This window comes from Sinohyriopsis cumingii, chromosome 5 (genome assembly GCF_028554795.1).
Source record: "Sinohyriopsis cumingii isolate HCF-2022 chromosome 5, ASM2855479v2, whole genome shotgun sequence".
NCBI lineage: Eukaryota > Metazoa > Mollusca > Bivalvia > Unionida > Unionidae > Sinohyriopsis > Sinohyriopsis cumingii.
The window spans coordinates 65,900,429-65,922,454 of NC_142965.1; the positions used below are offsets into that span (position 1 = coordinate 65,900,429).

Consider the following 22,026-nt stretch of genomic DNA (forward strand, 5'->3'; position numbering starts at 1 on the left):
AGGTCTTACTGACTTCCACTATGTAGGAGGATGTGTTCACATCAAATGGACAATGACTTTTGGCACAAAAGTAGACTAGCAGCGCAATAGCAGCAGGATAAGTAATTGCTGCTATTAAAATAAAATCTCTTTCAGTTACCTGATACAAGGAATTTTCACTGACCAAAATACATTGTCTTCTATTTACTTGATACAAGGAATGTTAACTCGACTAGCTTACACTCTCCACGATTTACCTGATATAAAGAATCTTCGCTGACCAACTTACTGTCCTCGATGTACCTGATACAAAGAATCTTCACTGACCAATATACTGTTCTCAATATACCTGATACAAAGAATCTTCACTGACCAACATACTGTCCTCGATAGCAGCAGAGGGGGGGAACAGACCAAAACAGTTTTACAAGTAACCCCTTCCAGGAAACTATTCCTCGATAGAGGGCTTATTTCGACGAAATAAACCCTTCTATTCAGATCATAGAATAAAAAAAAATGTCCCAAAAAATTCGGAGAGTCTCTCCTCGAGAAATTTTTCGAATTTCCCCAGGGATGCAATGCATTTGCACTGGCAACTTGGGTTACTTCAATAAATCTGAAACAGTTTTCGTGGCGGGGTCGTTATTGAAAAATCCATGGGGTGGGTCCTCCCCCTCTGCTGCTACGAGAAAACATTTTTATGTTAACCATACAATGTATCAAGTCCGATACGGTATCGTGTCCGCGGGTCGTGTAAATTTATTGTCACAAATCCATGCGGGTTTCTTTGAGCGCGACTAAAGAAATTCTTAAACTTATTAATATCCATATCGCCGCTACACCAGGTTTGATGAATATTTCTCAGCGTATGAACATCAACTCCATTAAACACAGCAAGAAGATTACAGTTATCCCTGATTACTTTTGGTATTTGTGTGTAACGTTGAGTAACATAAATGACATCGGTGTTTTTATGACGACCCCGGGAAAATATTCTTGCAGGATTTTTTTGCTTGTCCAGCATCACATCATCATACACTACTAGGTTATTTATTTCCCCGTTAAGGTCTTCCACGGACGGAGCTTCTTCAATATCAGTTATAAATTCAACAACATCCTCGCCGTCTTCACTCAGCGCTTTTGCACTCTCATTAAAATCTTTTATAACATCATAACAACGTTGATCATCCACAGACGGAGCTATCAAGTATAGTTTGTCCCATTTCATCCACTTCATTATCATGTTCAGTAGCAGTTGCGTTTTACCTGATCCTGACGGTCCTATGATGATCATTCTGATAGAATTTGGTAGCACGGAATTATGCTTGACTGGTTCTTTCCTTCGCGTCGCAGAAAAATCAGTGATCTCCATTTGTATATAAGGAATAATAATTATGGATTTATATTGTGTAAAGTGTAAGGCACGAACCCCTACAAACGATATAACAACCATTACAACAAAAAATAACAGACAAGCACTTTCTGGTAAGTGTGCGCGATGTGGCACAAAAAAATTTAGATTTCAAAAAAAAAGCCTGACAAAGTCAGCGGAGGTGACATTGCAGCAACCCTCGGACGACTTCCAGGTACCCCTTGGGCTAAATATCCCGGAGAAAAACATCTTCCGGGATACAATTACTGCGGTCCAGGGACACGACTAGATATCAGACTTGATGAACAATCTAAACCAAAACCGGGAGAGTATCCGATAAACGCTATCGACGCAGCGTGTCACATGATGTTGCTTATCGAAGTAAAGATCTACAAGACAGGCATATCGCGGATGTGAAATTAATTCATGCACTAAGCGCCATAAAAAATAAATCATTTAAGGAGTCACTCGCTAATTGGTTAGTAAGATCAGCGATGAAATCTAAATTAGCATTAGGCGCTGGATAATTAAATAAAAATGCAAGCGATTTATTATTCCCCAATCGGATACTGGAGAGGTAATGCAGCAATTAATAAACTCGCCAACGCGGCATCAGTAACACGCGAGGTTGCCAAAAAATGGCTGTCAAAACAAGCAATATGGCAAATCTACTTACCACCACCTCGACAAATCAACTTTGCACATTTTGATGTTAGTACCCCCAATGAAGTTCATCAGGCTGACATACTATTCCTGCCTCATGATACTGTCCGTAGAAAAACATACAAATACGCGCTAACAGTAGTTGATGTTGCTAGTAGATACAAAGAAGCAGAACCGTTAGCGACTAAAACAGCCGCTGAAGTTGCCTCTGCGTTTAAACGAATTTATCAGCGAGGACCTCTAAGCTGGCCCCGATTATTACAAGTTGATCCTGGTAAAGAATTTCAGGGCGCGGTATCATCACTGACAAAGCAGCATAACGTTGTTATACGACGAGGGCATACTGAAATTCATCGGGATCAGGCAATTGTTGAGCGATTTAATAGAACACTCGCTGAGAGATTATTCGGATACCAGTACGCGAGGGAATTCATTTACGATACGAGATCTCGTGAATGGGTTGCAAGACTGCCAAACGTGATAGCCGCACTGAATAATGAAATTACCAGAACAACAAACATGAGACCTGTAAATGCAATCACAAAAAAATATATACCCCGCGTCAGTGAACGCGGACATGTTTCAACGCAGCCAGGGACGCTAGCGTCCCCACTGCTGGGTAATGTCACCGTTAGGTATTTATACGAACCAGGCGAACTAGAAGGAGGAAAAAAGAGAGCAACCGATCCCACATGGAGTGTTACCACACACAAGATATCCAGCATAACCAGATCAACTGGGAGAAACGCAATCTACAGATTAGATTCAACTGCTCCTCAGCGTGGATTCACACGCGAGCAACTTCAGGTGATTCCCACGGATACACAATTACCACCCCGATCACTAAAGTGATCCGCACTAAAGTGATTCAATCATTTAAATAACTGCAGCAACACCCCTGCGTCGGTTACACTCAAGACAGGTCAACATCACATTTTCACGTGTATGACCGCGACTGCTATCTATTCTATCTACGGTAAATTGTCTTGGGTCGTTTTTCGAATACTGCCACAGCAATAAACAATTACAACTCGCACAGTGATTATTCTGCTGTTGTTGTAATTGTATTACAAATTCAACATCCAAACTTTGTTTGGGATCAAACTCTCTACCATTTTTTTTGTCGCTCTGTTTGTAACCGGCTAATTTCTTTCTTATTGTATCATCGGCGATTGATCTGTTGATGCTGTCGTTGATAACATCATCTAATACAATTCTTTGTAACTGAGCTATCCTTCTTACTCTTGACACGGCTAAATAAACTAAATTTGACCACTCGATGCGATCATCAACAATCCAAACTGTTGTATCTGAAATAGTTAGTCCCTGCGAACTGTGGATGGTCATAGCGTATCCTAGCGTCCACGGGGATTTGCTCATTTTCAGTGCCTGTTCGACAGCATCAATATCAACTGTGACAATATCATTTAATACTAAATTCTGTTTCTCCGGACCCGACGCAGTCAGGCGCCCTGGAATATCAACATCAATATTCTGCAATCGCGTATCAGCTGGTCTATAACACAACGGCACTGGCAACATGGGAAATTTCTTCTGATGTAACTGAAATAACCGCTGCTGAAGTGTGTCCCTGACTATCTTTCTACTTGCCACAATTAAATCACCTGGTTTCCACGTTTCCCAAAAGTCGCTCAGCGAAGTCTCTGGAATTATTTCACGCATTATCTCACACTGGACTTTATTGGTTTGTAGCCTGATCAGTGTCTTAAACTCTTTCAGCGTTTCATCGAGTGCTCTAACATCGTTAGTTATTTCCTCATAATAATCTACAAAAGTTTTCAGCCACTCGTGTGGAGATTCACCTGTAAATGGCGGTGGTTGACCATGATCGCCGCACATCACCACTGCGGTATTTTTCTTTAGCAACCAATCCAGAAACTGTTTTAATATATCTAACGGCACAGTGTCTATCTCATCCCAGATTATTTTCTCGGGAATATATTTCGTTCCCATTCGTTCAGGTGTCCACGTGCCGCCGCTGTATTTGAAAAAACTGTGATACGTGCACGCGTTAACATCCCGTTGTCTCATCTCCCTGGCAAGTCTGTGTGTGGGAGTCAGCACGACCAAGTCAGAACCGCGAAATAATTCAATCGCCCGAGTTGTCTTACCAGAACCACCAGGGCCGTTCAGATAAACTGTTTTGTGTCTTGTAACAGGATCGTGCACCGGCGGCAACAACGAAGTTGCCCCCGACGAAACCGTCGAAGACATTTCTGCGCTGCGATACTCATCCTCGATTTCAACATCAGCCGATTTACAATATCCTTGTAACATTTCATTCTTTATTCTCCACGAGCCCCACGATGGATCATCCGATATAACATTATCCAACAGCGCTGAGTGTTTTTTATCGATATAAAATGAATCCGTTGCAACTCTCACTGCGACAACAGGGAATCTATTAATCATCGACAACAAATTTATGGATACATAAGCTAGCATCGAAGATCTCAAATGTGTGTACTGAGATGATTCTCCGTCGATATAACTAAAAACAGTCCCTAGTTTTTCCCCGTTTGACAGAAACACATCTTCGCGGTTACAGAACATGTTGTTCGTGACTGCATCAGCGACAACAAGATCCAATTCAGTCTTGTCCATGATTAATCGACTGTGATGTTGTTTATGATCATACGCTCCACCTTGAGTGAATTTCCCTATTATTCTTCGTCCTAGATCTTTTGCTGTACTTTCGTCATTTCTGAGTTTGTTTTTAAGTACTTCAGGAGCTTTCTTGATGATAGCGTCGATAGAAGTTTCTGGATGTTCTCGTGACCAATCTTCGATGACTTCTTCTAACGTAACCCGCGTTGGAGTTGGCAACCAAACTTCGGTTTGACGACAATAACATATAATCGCTTCGCTGACCGTCAGTGACAACAGTATTCGACTGTCAAGCATGTATCGCAATAACACTATCGGTGCCCATCGCTTCTCAACGAAATGTCTGCCAAACCAAACATAACACACAGGATGTAAATCCTTAGCGAATTTAAACGACGACACACAAGCAAATCCGGTCAAGTCAAAATCAGGCAATGGTCCGTTTACAGCAACTCTTGTCATCGAGTTTGTAACGTGGCCAAACCGTTTAAAATATTCGCTGCATTCTCCACGCCCAAGGAAACTTCCTGGATAACACGCCGTCATGTCCACGGATATCATACCGCGGTGATCATATCGAGTATTCCACAAACCGCCGTGTCCGTATTCAACACAGCTCTGTTGGATATCCGCAAGAAAACTTTTCGGAGTTGGTCTCCATGAATTTCGTTCCCGGGCTACATGTGCGGCAACACCCGGGACAGTAAAACAGTGTGTCAGTAATGTATCAGTGTTGCCCGCATGATATTTTTCTGCGAGTTTTTTCATTTCCTGCTGTAACGCCGTTGTTCTGTATATTTCCCCGTTGGGTCTCACAAACTGATCATATTCTCCATCTTCACTACTTCTGAATAACCACACAGACACTGGATCGGTTTTACTTATCTGATAAATAAAATCAAACATACCCGTGGAACCGCTAACGGTTCCCATGCTCGGCAATTCCGGATAATACTTCACAACACGGTCTCGCGGGAATATCCTAACCGAGTCAGTCCAGGCGTGACTGTTATGATCGATAATAGTTATTGGTGTTCCACGGGAATTGTATTTACACTCGTACAATACCGTACCGGTTAACGATGAAACCGTTATAGGAAATTTTAGTAATCGCTCTAGCTCAGCAACATCATTTATTGACGCTCCTTTATCCGCTACTCGTGTCGCCCACGCTGTTATTTTAGTTTGTCTTAGCGGTGTTAGGCCGTTTCCTCGCATTGCATTTTTAAAATGTTCCATTACTCGCTCAGCTACACAATTCATCTTTGACTCTGTCAACGGCGACACCTTCATCGGTTTGAGTTTATCAACGCGTGGTTTCTTCATCGGATAAATTCCATAAATGACTGCGGTCACAGGATACGCTCTGGCATAATATGGTATATCAATCCCAACAAGTACTCCCGGTTTTGAGTCTTTACTTAACAGAACGGTTTTTCCACGAACGCCTCTGGCATCAAGAACAGGGTCTAGTTTGTCTCTGATAATCCACGTTTCGTCGCCGACTCCAACAATAAATTTTATCCGTATGAAATATCTTCTATCGTCGAGATACCCAATTATGTTACGCGCGATTGTATCGTTCATGGTAGCATCAATGATACGGCCACGAGAAATGCTTTGCATTTCCAGAGAAACGCTCGCGTCGGGGATAATTTTATACGAAGACCACGTGTGTGCGGCACCATCACGACGAAACTCTTCTTTGGCACTCTTGATAACACCAATTACCGTTGCTAACTCTCTTCGTCGTGGATCAGCGGTTAACCGGTCAAGATCGAATCGAGAACCTGATACGGGTTTTATTCTGGATAGTCTTTCAAATTCCTCCATATTATAATTAAGACAAGTATTTAAATAGACAAAAATATTATATATAATGAACCAATGCAAGTGGATTAAACTAAATTCATCAGCGCCGTGTAGCAAACCATGCAGACACGAATACTGTGGACAACATGCTCAACAGGTCCGCGGTGGGAGTCTAGGACCGATACCGTGTATCAGATGCGGCATTGGAGTACGAGGAAAAACGCAATTATGTTCAGCGTGTGGTGGAAAACGCTATCGAGAACTAAGACGGTATTATGATAAAAAAAATCCAGCCTCGAACGCTCTCTCGGAGCGTGATTACATAAATAAGTTTTCAGACAAATTATGAATTAGACAAATGATTTGCTTATAGTATAATGAATCAAGAATTCGTCCCCGAACAAGAATTTGTTCCACATCCAACTATTCCAAATTATGAGGCAAACCGAGATGGCATAGTACGACACTGCACGCGAAGACGACCAGTTGGTGGAGTTGATAATGCTGGTTATTTAAGATTTACTGTTAGGAAAGGGAGGTATTTATGTCATCGTTTCGTCTATGAGGTTTTTAACGGAGTGATCCCTAAGGGTTTTGTCATTGATCACATTAACGGTAACATACTTGATAACTCTATAAACAATCTTCGCGTGGTCACTCAGAGCAAGAACTGCCTACTGGGTAACACAGGGCGTTGTAAAACAGTTGCAAGAAGAGCTATTAAATCTATAAACGCAATTACAGGTGAAGAAATAATATTTCAATCAATAAACGCCGCCAGTAGGTATTTCGGTATTTGTCCACCTGTTGTACAGAATGTCGCAACCGGGATCTACAAAACAGCATTTTCCAAGAAGCTCAAACAGAAGATTTCATTCTGTTATATAACTCCTATCATTGACACAAACAACGATATAATATAAGACCAAGAAAAAAAAAATCCTAACAAAGGACTCATGAAGAGTACCCGGTAAGTGATAACCGCTTATCTATGTGTGTGTTTTTGTTATCGTTGGAAACTCAAAGAGTTTCTCGTGCTAGCATCGCTCAGTAAAGCATTTCTCTGGAAGTCCAAGGGACTTCTCAGAAACGCTAGCGTTTCCCAATTTAAAAATATGAAAATATATAATAATATGAATCACGAAAACATAAATACCATACTTGTTGAAATTAAAGAATTACAACAGCGGGGTTTTAATATTTTACTAGACACTGAAACAATTATGTCAGATTTTGAATCCCTGAATGAGCTATCACGGTTGGGGAAGAACAATCTCCCTGCGTGTTATAGGTTCATTAAAAATATACAGAATCACGTTTACAAATCACTTGCGTCGATAACGTCCAATCAGGTATCTGAATTTATTCCACTGTGCCGTGCAGTTGAGAAGATTCGTCTTGGATTGTCATCCGAGTATGAGACTCGAAAATTAATTAACACCAGGGTGAGACTGTTAAAAGGTTATATAAAGAATCTAGACACGGAAATGCCTACAAATACTAGTATTTGTGACGCCGAAGAAGTCCACCGCGTGTGACTCACACCAGGGAATTATATTCCGCAAATGTAAAGCACATCGGGGAATGAATTCCGGGTAAAAAAAAAGTGTATTATTTTTTTTTTGCCCTTGGAAATTCTTTGAATTTCTCAACTCAAGGAGTTTCTGGGAACCGTTAACGGTTCCAGGGGGGTTTTCAGATTTTGGAAATGTTTTACATTTTCAGGATTTGCTCGAGCGCTCCAGCATCAATACAACAATGAGAATAGTTCATAATCTGTTCTCGTTGACACCAAACTATGATCATATGATTTTGCTGTAACTGCGTCAATTGTGACGGAGTTAACAAGAAGTCTTCGTTACCATACACGTCAACGATTATTTTAACGGGGAAATACTGTTCCGGGGGCTGTCCCGAGAAACTCTTCGAGTTTCCAAATGCGGTTTTTATTGCCTCGTGAAGAATTTGCTTATCATGAATATGAACTCGTGCATGAATGTACTCACATTGATACATTATACACAACCGTTTTTTTTAAATGCGTGCTAGCACGAGAAACTCGAAAATGGATCAGTGCAGAAAAAAAAACTATTATAGATCCCGAGTTTCCTGGGAAACTTGACTTAGGACTTCACCAGTAAGTTTATACTAACAGTCTCGTCACGCAGGTCCAACAAATTCCCCCGTTGGTCGGTGAGTTTGAAATTTATCGTTGACAACCACGGGTTATGACACCGTAGATAGACCACATTGATTGGTTCTTGCACAATCAGAAAACCAGGAGGGTCTCTTGGTGTGAACGTATACAGGATAAACCCCTGTTGTGCCGTCGTAGTATCTGATGCGCTGTAACTGCCATCGATGACGTCACATACAAGATTGACCGCGATAACATCTGTGATATTTACGATCCCGGGTGAGATGTGTCTGCCATCGGATGCTGTACTGTTGTCGTGCTTGAGAATAACAGGTTGTGGTTTTGTTCGCGTGTACGTGGCAGAAATATCTTCGAAAGATTCCGCGACAAGATCAGAGACTGATTTTCTCAGCGTGTGCGCGTTATATCCAGGAAGTTTAAAATCTGGAATATCCTTCACGGGAATACCAAATCGGGTTGCAAACTCCGATCTTTTTTGGTTTCCATAATCATCTTTGTAATCCAGTAGATTCTGAATTATTTTTTGATTTATAATTTCCATCGCGGATGCGAGTTTGTTTAGTTTTTCTATGGCTGTGATAATTTTATCGCGAGAACTGCTTGCAGTTCCAGGACTTGTTAAATCAGAAATATAATCTTGAAAATATACTCGCAACAGTTCTAGCTGTTGTTTATGTGCTTGTTTGATCGGATTAAAAAAATGAGCTTCTATATCTTCTATAAGGTAAAGACGGTATTCCCCGTCTTTGAAAGCTGCCCCTATATCAAAGGGGGGATCTGGTTTTGTAAACCAGGCTTCTCCTGATTGTAATTGATCTGAAAATAATAAATAATTGCCGTACACGAGGCCGTGTAGTTCTTGTTTATCGGTCATAAAATCCGATTTTTTAGGTTTTGGTGGACCCGGTTCGACCTCGGGTCGTTTTTGTGGCCATCCTAATACTGTTCGGATTGAGCTGTTATAAATATCCACGGCGTATTCCGGTGTTGAGATTTCAATGACCGCAGACAGCGTTGGTTCGTGCGCGGTCACAGATATTTTGGCTTCCTTGCCGGTGATTCGTTTTATTTGGCGTTGTATCTCATTATTGATTTCTTCGATCTGATAACTCCCAGTGGGAAGTGTAATTGTATCCCATTCAAGTTCACCCTGTTCGCCGGAGTCGGCCTTGCCTTTCCCGAACACGAATGAATTATTTGGCTGCAGACCACCAAATGATGCCGACCTGATATTGGGCCAGCTGTGATACACGCTGAGCTTTGCCAACGCGATTTCACTCACACGAATTGGAGTTCGAAAATTAATACCGAATTCTGGTGTCGTCGAGGACACTGAGATCATTGTGGTCCTTACCGGTGTTGTGTTTGTGACTATTTGTTGAAGCAGTTCTATTGACATTATTTATTTGTTTAGTTTTCAAATAGTCATTGTACGCATCTGACATTAGTTTGAATTCAGAATCTGATATCGACGCGGCGTCGCTACCTTGCACGTCTAACGATGATGATATCAGTGATGATAATTTCTGATATGCGGTCGTGGCTGTATTTAATTTTGTCGTGTAATCGTGTAATTTTGTGTTAGCACACGAGGATATTTTTTTTGCTATGATGCCAAAAACTCCTGCCGCGGTAGTGGTCGTACAAACAGAGATCGTGGCCGCGACTGCTGCAGTTACCGGAGTGACCGCTGATAGTATTACTCCCGCGGATGCAACAACGGCAGATACTGAATAAACCATAATGTCTAACACTGTTATGCGGCGCTTGTATTTTTTTACTTTTTGACTGGTTACTTCGATGACAGTTTTTAACTCAGATTGCCACTCACGGACTTGATTGTATCGATATTGTTGAGCATCTGGCGTCGTTGACATTTATTTAAAAATCGCTGCCGATTTTCAATTACGCGGTAACCAATTGAGGCGTTGCAGCGACGAATTCCAAACAAAACCAGTAAGATGTTGCTGTTAAACTATCGTCCTCGGCTTCAAGCATAAATGTTTCCTCGGTTCCGCTGTTTAGTATTACAGTGCAAACCCCGGAATACTTATCGGTGGAATGTCTCCAAGGATATGTTGTGAAGATTTCAAATTTAGCGGCTGAAAACACAGACAACCTGTAAACACCGGTGGCTGTTGCTGTATATTTGATAGTGCTATTTTGTCGTGACCATGTTGCGAATCCCGATGATACCGTGAATACGATGTTGGTGATATGCCCCGGAGTAACTCCAGTGGGAACTTTAATCAAACTGGTTTTGTTAACGATCTCAGGAATACCCGATACGATATCCTGCTGTGTTTGTTTGATCGTGTTAATGTCGGTCTTTACATCAGCGAGTTTTACATCGACGACTGGAGGAGGCCCAAAGAACTTATCCACGGTTTCACTAGTTTTTTGCAAGTTTCTTTGGAGTCTTTTAAACCCGTTCACGTGAACATCATACTCTGACCGCAACGTGGCTAGTTTATCATCAACGGTGTCTACGTATTGTTTGTTTGCGGCATCTTCGGGACCTTCCGGATTTTTTAGAACGGTTATTTTGTTGCCGTTCATGCTGAGTTCGCCTGTCATCGTGTCACCGGCTTTTTTCACACATTTATCAACACCTTTATCAATACTGTCTTTGATGCTTGCGATTGATATATTCGAGTCCTTGATCCGGCCGCCATCACTAAATGCAACGAAGTTATCCTTGGTAGCTCCAAGAACTCTGCGAATTATATCATTCCACTTAATGTTGCTCGTTCTTAGTTTTCCTTGCCTGTCTTGGAAAATAGCAACTTCATCTGGGTCAACTTCAGCTATATTCAAAAGATTATCGACTTCATCTCGGGTCGCATATTTTGAGAGATCAGCATCTGTGCTTGGTTTACCTCCTCGTGTGAAAGGTCTTCCGTAAATATCCACCATTATTCTTATTGCTGTTTTTCAAATGCGAGCATGAAAATGCCAAGCATTTCTCGATGCGGTATATTCATACATTACTTTATGAGGAGGAGTTGCTGGATTTCTTGAGATTGCATCAAGAACATTTAAAACCTCGCTCCCACAAATGGGCGGATCAATTAATGTTTGTGTTGGTAACGTCGACTGCCACACTGGAACATTAGAAAATCTGCTGACATACTTGAGAAACTCAACTGGCGGTGCTAAACCGTACGAATCAAAATAGATAATTCCACGTGGATCGATCGCGTAAGCAACCCAGTGAGTTCCCGGACCATCTTTGTTGTCGAGATTGATAATGCCAGTTTCTGGATTATTCGGCCGCGTCGGTAATTGATCTCGCATAAATACTCCTCTGAAATGTTTTATGCGCAATTTTTTAACAGCATCGAGTAAATCAAAATTGCTCATCGGGGACACTTTGTGTTTCAGCGTTAGAATTTTTTTGGATACCATGATGCGGGAGTTCCTGGTAGTCTTAGACCGCGTCCCTTTTTTTTCTTGTATCCTTTTCCCGTTGCCTTTTTTAGTGCCATTCCAGCTGCGGTTCCAACTGCACCGAGTGCTGCGGCTTTTGCTACGGCTGGTGCTGCCGCGGCAATCAACGCCGGTATTGCTGCGAGAAGAGGAAATATTCCACCGGTTTTAGTCATGTCCTTGATAGCTGCAGCAGAGAAATTAAGTCGGACACCGGTTTTTGCTGTTAGTGCCTTATTAAAATGTTTAATCTGAGTATTAGTCAACGACAGCTTGTCTGGACCACCAGTAATCTGATCTCGTTTTAGTGTTATTGATGTCCCGCACGTGCTTGCGTTCTTCGATTGCAATTTCTTTGTCTGACCGGAAGTCAAGGTGACATTAACGTGACTGTATGACATTATATTTCAGAAACTAATCTAATTGTTACATGTTTTCTACTGGAGCGTCAATAACTCTCATTCGTCCGCCAACACCTTCAAGTAGCATTGCTTTATCGGAGAGTATGACAGCGATCGCTCTAAAACCAGCAGGCGGGCCGAGGGGAAAATCACCTACACGAGCTTTGAAATGTATATCAACGACAGATTGTTTTGTTAGATCCAAATGTTCCAGCGAAAAGTAATAAATCGGATACAGCGTTGTAAAATCCAGTTGTGATATCTGCAACCCGGTATCAATATTTTGATCACGTCCCATAAATGTCATCAAACGATGATACGCACGCGCGACCTGATTGTTTGTATAATCTATCAGTATATCCTCGGATGGTTCCTGATGCCCGTTTATTCGCAGCGAAACCTCAGAGACATTAAGTTTGTCAAATATCATATGACTCTGTAGTTGGGAAGTCAACCTCGCATTTTGCTGGAGTGCAACAAAAATATGTCGCGGCGCTGATATTCCCTGTTGTGATGCTATGTGCCACGTAAACTGCCCGAGACCGGCACCTTGAATGGAATCTGTTGATGTTGTTAACCACGATATCAGTGATTTACCGCCTGTGTCCATGAAAGAGAGTAATCGTTGCTCTTCAGTGATCGATGGGGACATCACTGGCATCCACAAAGCAAGCTTGAATAATATTACTTTACCGCCAGCAACACCGTCTTCTCGCCAGATGGCGTCAACGTCATCACTTTTTCGGTTAAGTACAACTGTATGATTGGCTCCAAAAATAACCTTTCTGACATGTCTGCAAAATCCAAAGATGTGAGACAGTGGAATTGCGCATGAAAATCTCCTACGTTCACCTGATAACATTAATTTACGCGTAGCAAAACCTAAATTGTACTCTGGACTAGGCCTTAATATTGGAAATGCATCACCTGGTCTGGCCGCAAATCCAGCCGGTTGCGGGTCCATAGCAGTGCCTTGTGCTGTTTGTACTTGAATAGTAGATCTGTGTTCAGGATGATCAGAATTATCCTTAGCGAACATCATAGTCGGACCAGCTGATCTAGTGTAATCATCTGAGTATCTCGCTAATCCCAGGATTGTTGTAGCAACGTCAACATTATCCTGAATTATTTCAATTTCTCTTCCGTCAATGCTGTATGAAGCACTTTTGAACAGCGCCATGATACCGTTGTTAACAAAACCAACTCGAACATTAGCTCCGTATGCTGTATTAGCGGCAACATCTGTTACAAGTTCACCCGTGACTTCAAGAAATGCTTCAGCGGGCAGGAAATATCTACTTGTATCCTGGACTCGTAATTCAATTCGTCCGCGTTGATTAGGTACTGTTGCCTCATAAGAATAATACTGATAATCGCGCACGGACTCATCTTTTAGTGTTGGTGCATCCATGTCGAACGCTGGATCAGATATAGGTTTAAACATTTTATATAAAATTATTGTCTTCTAAAACGAAATCCGCTTCCTGATATCAAGCTTGTATTTATTTGTTCGGGTGTTTGGGTTACAAGCTCTGCAAGTTTTTGATTGGCAGCCTGATTTATTACTTTACTGACGTCCGCGGGCATAAGTTCAGTACTGGCCAGTTTCACCGGTGGTGGTTTTTTTGATCTACGAGTTAACCGTAACAGTCTATCCTTGATTGACGCGAATGCCTTCCCGGCGAGATCACCAACAGATCCAAGGGCTTTATCCTTGACAACATCAATAGCTTTCATCGACAATTGTTTTGCAATCGGTAACACCTTAGGGGCTATTCTTGAAAACAAACCAGTAACTGTATCACCGAGACCATCTCCGTAGGTTGCTCTGTAGACTGGTAATCGCGAGTTCACTACGCGGACTGGTAACACACTAGCGTGTCTAGGTTGAGAATTGTGCACGATCATTTTATTTAATTATTGTTTCTCTAACTAAATTTGCTAGTCGCTGTAGTAACCATCCGCGAGTTCATCAATGAGCCCCCGGTAGATGCTAATATCCATGATGCCACGCTGAAATAGTCTCTGACAGATATCAGCCGCTTCATTAATTATTTCTGGTGAGTTATTTCCGGCACGTTTTCCTCCGATGAGAACTTCTAGCCGTGATACATCATTGATGATATTATCAGGGCAGATAGCACCGCCGTGATAACCATAGCCGGTGTATCCACTTCCCGATTTTGGTTGTGAAATATCCCATGATATACCGCCAGGAGCTAATGTCGGCGACTTAGGAGGCATCGGCGTCCCAGGTCGTTGGGGGGGATGTTTCTCTAACGAATACTCGTATTCACCTGGATCAATATCTATTACTGTTTGTTGTTGTGGTGTTCGTATTCTTGAAGCAACTGACTGCTTTTTTTGTTGTTTTTGTTGTTTTTCCTTTTCCCTTTTTAGTTTAGCCTCTTCCTTCTCCTGTTGTTTTCGTTGTTTTTCTTCTTCCCTTTTTCGTTTAGCCTCTTCCTTCTCCTGTTGTTTTTGGTGTATTTTTTGTATTTCCTCCTCCTCTTCTCTTATTTTTTTTTCTTTTAATGCTCTATCAAACGAAAATACATACCCTCTTAAAGCAACATAAGTAATATCATTAGAGTTATTTACTTGAGAGATACCTCGATTTATTTTATACACATAATCTCGCCACGCATCCTGAGACATACCCTTATCAGCTCCTGGTTTTAAATATCTTTCCCTTTTATTATAATTTATGACGATCCAAGCAGCAAAATCTTTAATGTCTTCTTTGTTTTTAAGTGGAATATTTCTTATTTCTTCAATACCTTCTTCAGTAAATTTGTTTATAAATGATCCCTTGACAACTGCACCTGCACCTGCATCAGCACCTGCACCTGCATCTGCCACCGTTTGTTCTTTTTTAAGTTCTTCTATGGCCTGAAGCAAACCTGGCACTGATTTAGTAGGATCAACAGGGTCAATTTTTCCTGTGATAGCAGTTTTAACCTCAGTAGTAGCTGCCGTAACAGGTTTGAATAATTCCACGGCACCTTCCGCGAATTCAACTTTTGCTTCTTGTCGTGCTCGTAATTTTTTTTTGACACTATCACGGACAGGAATAAATCTTTTAATCGCTTCGAGGCGTTCTCGGGCTAGTCTAGTTGTACGAGATTCTCCGATATTTGCCATTATTTATTTGTCCATGATTTAATTCCCCCGCATGGATTTGAGCAGCAGAGGGGGAGGACCCACCCCATGGATTTTTCAATAACGACCCCGCCACGAAAACTGTTTCAGATTTATTGAAGTAACCCAAGTTGCCAGTGCAAATGCATTGCATCCCTGGGGAAATTCGAAAAATTTCTCGAGGAGAGACTCTCCGAATTTTTTGGGACATTTTTTTTTATTCTATGATCTGAATAGAAGGGTTTATTTCGTCGAAATAAGCCCTCTATCGAGGAATAGTTTCCTGGAAGGGGTTACTTGTAAAACTGTTTTGGTCTGTTCCCCCCCTCTGCTGCTTCGATATACCTGATACAAAGAATCTTCACTGACCAACATACTGTCCTCGATATGCCTGATACAAAGAATCTTCACTGACCAACATACTGTCCTCGATGTACCTGATACAAAGAATCTTCACTGACCAACATACTGTCCTCGATATGCCTGATACAAAGAATCTTCACTGACCAACATACTGTCCTCGATGTACCTGATACAAAGAATCTTCACTGACCAACATACTGTCCTCGATGTACCTGATACAAAGAATCTTCACTGACCAACATACTGTCCTCGATATGCCTGATACAAAGAATCTTCACAGACCAACATACTGTCCTCGATGTACCTGATATAAATAATATTCTGTTTTAAACCTGTGTAAATGTGATGAAGTTAAAGGAGACAAAAATCTCAGTTATTATTTTATACAGAATTGGTGACACGGCACTGTTTCCGTTACATTTCTTTGTAAGGACCCTTTGCATTTTGGGTTGGATACTTTTATGGGATTTTTTTTAGTTGGACTATTTAGCAAGTAAAATATAAATTACTCAAATTAAATATTTAGACTCGTCACCAGTGATCATCCTAAAATTCAAAATGTATGAGGCGGTATATGATCACACACACACACAAACACGGGTGTACACGTGCAAGCCTTGTGTAATACGAATGCATGCATGTATGTAAACTAGACACTCAAAGTGGCAACTGTGCAGTTACTAGAATATTAATAATCAAATTGTTGGGACTAACTCTGATTGATCTTGATATATATGCTATTGATACAACGACTGTAAGAACAAAGTTAAATCCTGATTGATCTTGATATGTATGATATTGATACAACGACTATGTAAGAACAAAGTTAAATCCTGATTGATCTTGATATGTATGATATTGATACAACGACTATGTAAGAACAAAGTTAAATCCTGATTGATCTTGATATGTATGATATTGATACAATGACTGTAAGAACAAAGTTAAATCTGATTGATCTTGATATGTATGATATTGATACAACGACTATGTAAGAACAAAGTTAAATCCTGATTGATCATGATATGTATGATATTGATACAACGACTGTAAGAACAAAGTTAAATCCGATTGGTCTTGATATGTATGATATTGATACAACGACTGTGTAAGAACAAAGTTAAATCCTGATTGATCTTGATATGTATGACATTGATACAACGACTGTGTAAGAACAAAGTTAAATCCTGATTGATCTTGATATGTATTTTATTGATACAACGACTATGTAAGAACAAAGTTAAATCCTGATTGATCTTGATATGTATGATATTGATACAACGACTGTAAGAACAAAGTTAAATCCTGATTGATCTTGATATGTATTTTATTGATACAACGACTATGTAAGAACAAAGTTAAATCCTGATTGATCTTGATATGTATGATATTGATACAACGACTGTAAGAACAAAGTTAAATCCTGATTGGTCTTGATATGTATGACATTGATACAACGACTGTAAGAACAAAGTTAAATCCTGAATGGTCTTGATATGTATGATATTGATACAACGACTGTAAGAACAAAGTTAAATCCTGATTGGTCTTGATATGTATGACATTGATACAACGACTATGTACGAACAAAGTTAAATCCTGATTGGTCGTGATATGTATGACATTGATACAACGACTGTAAGAACAAAGTTAAATCCTGATTGGTCTTGATATGTATGACATTGATACAACGACTATGTACGAACAAAGTTAAATCCTGATTGGTCGTGATATGTATGACATTGATACAACGACTGTAAGAACAAAGTTAAATCCTGATTGGTCTTGATATGTATGACATTGATACAACGACTGTAAGAACAAAGTTAAATCCTGAATGGTCTTGATATGTATGATATTGATACAATGACTATGTACGAACAAAGTTAAATCCTGATTGGTCGTGATATGTATGACATTGATACAACGACTGTAAGAACAAAGTTAAATCCTGATTGGTCTTGATATGTATGACATTGATACAACGACTGTAAGAACAAAGTTAAATCCTGATTGGTCGTGATATGTATGACATTGATACAACGACTATGAAGAACAAAGTTAAATCCTGATTGATCTTGATATGTATGATATTGATACAACAACTCTGTAAGAACAAAGTTAAATCCTGATTGATCTTGATATGTATGATATTGATACAACGACTATGTAAGAACAAAGTTAAATCCTGATTGGTCTAACCATATGAGAGCAGAGTATGGTTGTCTTGTATTGTAAACGCTACTTACTGACTTAATATAGTCCATTCCAAAGCCTTGGACAGTTTCTAAAGGTACTTTTCTTTGGTTGCTAAATGTTCTAGTAAGACTATATATTGAATCGTTATGAACAGGTTAACTAAAAGTAGTATTATGTTTGTCTTGCATTATTTTCATAGTCGACAAGCGAGTTTAGAATCAATCATGAACAACACTGGCATTTTTACGTTTATAAATTAAAGCAGAACTAATGGGGGAAGGAGGGGGTAATTCGTTGGAGTTTTTATGTAGATACCACCTGCCTTGTCACGATGGTTGATATTAGCTTAAAAAACTTAAATAATTTCACCAAACTTTCATAATAAAACGCTAAGTAAATATTTTAGTTGTTAATTTGTTGATTTGTTGTAAATGAAAATAAAAATAACCATCATATATTTTGCAGATAGTAACTTTGTTCATTTCAAACTGATGGCAGTCTTTATAACAATAATTGTTTTTTAAACAAGCAACTAGTTTACATTCTTCCCAGTATTTTCAAGTATATATTTAAGTACCTTCTTCTGACAGCTTGTGATATGAAATTGCTGCCATAATGACTAATGTTCCTGTTGTGCATGAAATGCAAAGTGTGGTCGTATAAACTAATATTGCTCTAACTGTCACGTTCTGACTCTGCTGTTTCAATAAGGTGAGTGAAAAGAACACTCCTGAACAGAAGTCCCAAATAGAACCTTGCAGCATTGTGATAAGGACGGATTTTCAAGGATTGGGTGAAGCATACAAATGCATTGGTAAGCTGATTTTCCTGCATAAAGGAATAACCCAGAAGATTAAATGCCGTGTCTCTGTGTAAGAGGCGTGGCTCCGTCCTAATCACATTGATCATGTTGTCCATGGCAACCTGTTTGTGTCTCTCCTTCCCTTGTCTGCTGAAATTCAGGTACTGAAAGAAGTGAAGACACATGAGTGAATCAACCACTCCCCAGTCAAACCAGGAATCGTCTATAGATCTTAACTCCATGGGTGCTCCAACTGATCTGAACATTTCCATCCTCAGTGGTGTGGGTGTTATTGAAATCTCTGACTGCATATAGACCACGCTAAAAGAAACTTGAGTCTGCAGAAGCTCCTCAGTACTGAATTTCTTCGAGCAGAATTTTTCTAAACTCGATTGCAGATTACAATTCAATAGAGTGAGTTGATTTTTCTGGTACAGTGTAGCAGAGTACATGTACCGCATCCGATAGACACTAATATACTGAAGACATACCTCTGTCAAATCGTAATTCCCAAGCTCCATTCCCAATCCACATAGTTTGAGTCTTACTGATGTAACATCGCTGTTGATACCAAATGAAAGGTAACCTGATGCCAAATGCTCAAGATAGTCTATTTTCTCAGCAGACAAATAACGTGCGTTTTCTTTGCAGACTGTGGCAATATGGAATCCTATGTGGGAACACAGAAACAACATTGCATACTTTAGAGGATATTGCATTGTTGAAGACATACCTCTATAAGCAAGCATAATTCTTTCTAAATAATCAACCAAAGTTGTGTAATACTGTGGAATGCGCTTAAGTGCATTAAGCCTAAAATCACATACTCTCTTGACAGTTAATTTATATTCAATGGATAGTTCAACACTGACAAACGGTAGATTTGAGGTACGGTGAATGTGCAGCCCACTGATACTGCATGTCAGAAGCTGACCCAAATGACAGCATTCTACCCCAAATAGAAACCTACAATCAGTGGAGAGAAGATAGCCCAGTTTTTGGACTAAAGCACATCGTACTGCTCCAAATATCTTTCTGTCATAGATATTATTGGTGATGATAAAGTAGTCAGGACAAAACCCTGCTGTTGCCCAACCATACAGTTGTCTGATGCAAAGTATCAGACAATACAGAAGATTTTCATTTCTCCAGAGGCCAAGTGGTGTACTCTCTCTCATCCACAACATACAAACTTTGCATTGGTAGCTTGAAAATGCATCCCCTACAACAGGTTGAATATACGTTTTCCTTATCATTTTTAGTAATACGTAGACTTTCATCACCGTGTCTTCAAAAGACCTCACAAGGTCCCTTTCAGTTATTGAAAATGATAACCTCCACTCTAAATATTCTTCAGAACTGTGTGGATGTCCAACAGGTGTGGCAAAACATCCGTTTTCCAAAGCATTCTCTATCTGTGTAGGTGTAGGCCATCCATGCAATCTGCGACGCTGGAACCATTCGTATCCCTCTCGTGGCCATTTTGAGCATCTCCAAGCAAACACATTGTCAGTAGAATGCATCTTGTCAGATCCAGGGCATTGCAGTGCTGGGCCAGATATAGGACCAGCGTTATGGTAGTGTGTGTTTAAAACTACAGACCTGTTTAATGAATCAATAGTTAGAAATTCATCATTGGTTCCAACACCGTGGATCGGAACTGGAATGCAGCCTGGTAATATTCCTACTAACTGTAATTTCACATAACCAGGATGTGTCAAGGTATCCTTTAACATAAGACAATTGATCTTGTCTGGTTGACAGTCAAATAGATCAGTCACTACATTAATCTTATCATTTTGAATCAGAATATCTGTGTCTGATTGTAGTTCAGGTCCAGTGGAACCCTCCCCTCTGCTACCAAACATGTATATATAAGATAATGTTCGAGCTTGTACTAAAGCCATGTCGATGTTCCAAAAGAACTCGTATTCCGTGGCAATCCTAATCTTCCTGTCTCTGTCTTCACGCGAGTAGCCGATGTTATCCAGAATGTTGGTTAAAAGTTCGGATACTGGGTGGTAATACTCTGGAGCCTGGTGAGTCATATTAACTAAAAGTACAAGAAGAAAATACAAATAAGACAGTAATCAAAATAATCACCAAACTACACTGTTATTTTCGAAACATTTGCATTTCATTATCATTATCATCGTCGTAATCATCATAATCATCATCATCATCATCATCGACCCACCTTTAATGTCTTCACACCATAAAAGAGCTGCTCATCAAAACGTAATATATACCAGCGTTATTGGTCACAAAGTGAAAGCAGCTAGTCATAAGTAGATGAAAAGAAAGTATATTAGATTGCCACTCTAAAAGAAAACCACGTATTTATTATCATTTTTACACTCTCTCCCGTCTTTATCAACTAGCTCATGTTTCTCATTCTCACGCGGGGCCCCCGAATGGCCGAGTGGTCTAAGTCGCTCTCCGTTACGGATCACTGCCATCTCACCTCTGTCTGCGTGGGTTCGAGTCTCGTATTTGGCTAATGTGAGTGTGTGAGAAGGCTTGCCAGTAGCTTCTCGTGGGTCGGCGGTTCTTTCCGGCGTTTTTCCGGGTTCTTCCTCCACCATGTATAGCCTATCGTGTGCTGAAAAATGGCTTTAAACCCAACAAAAACAACAATTATTCTCACACATACTTACCATGCATCATGTTTATCGAGCTGTGTAATTAGATTAGAATATTGTCATCTTAAAGGAAAATGAATTAAATTGCATTGTTCTGTGTTCGAGGCCATCAATCGTACATTCTTGTTCAAGGATCAGTTCCAGCTGTTAAAGCTATTGAAAAGTCTGATAGACAGCCATAGCTTATTTCCTGAAAATAGAGGGAAAATGAATATATTTGTTTACAAATACTGAAAAAAACTGAAAAAATTAAACAAAGTGGTTTTTAACGGTTTTATAAATAAACTTTTCTGATTTTTTAAAGCAATTAATAATGGAATAATTCAAAAGAACTTTTGACGATGTATTTCAAAGGTTTACATATCTCTAACTTATTCTCTTGATAGTGTCCATTCTGTTTCAAAAATAAAGAAAGGTATGAAATGTCGTACACAGTT

At 40.0% G+C, this 22,026-nt stretch overlaps 1 protein-coding gene across 1 annotated transcript; it reads right to left on the minus strand.

Annotated features, from left to right (window-relative positions):
- Positions 1-17,255: 17,255 nt before the first annotated feature.
- LOC149799342 (uncharacterized) lies at positions 17,256-21,774 on the minus strand. The gene is made up of 2 exons (XM_089957059.1): positions 21,605-21,774; positions 17,256-21,000 (listed from the first exon to the last, which is right to left on the minus strand). The coding sequence occupies exons 1-2, from the start codon at positions 21,612-21,614 to the stop codon at positions 18,821-18,823; spliced, it is 2,190 nt and encodes a 729-aa protein (XP_089813185.1). The 5' UTR covers positions 21,615-21,774; the 3' UTR covers positions 17,256-18,820.
- Positions 21,775-22,026: the final 252 nt, after the last annotated feature.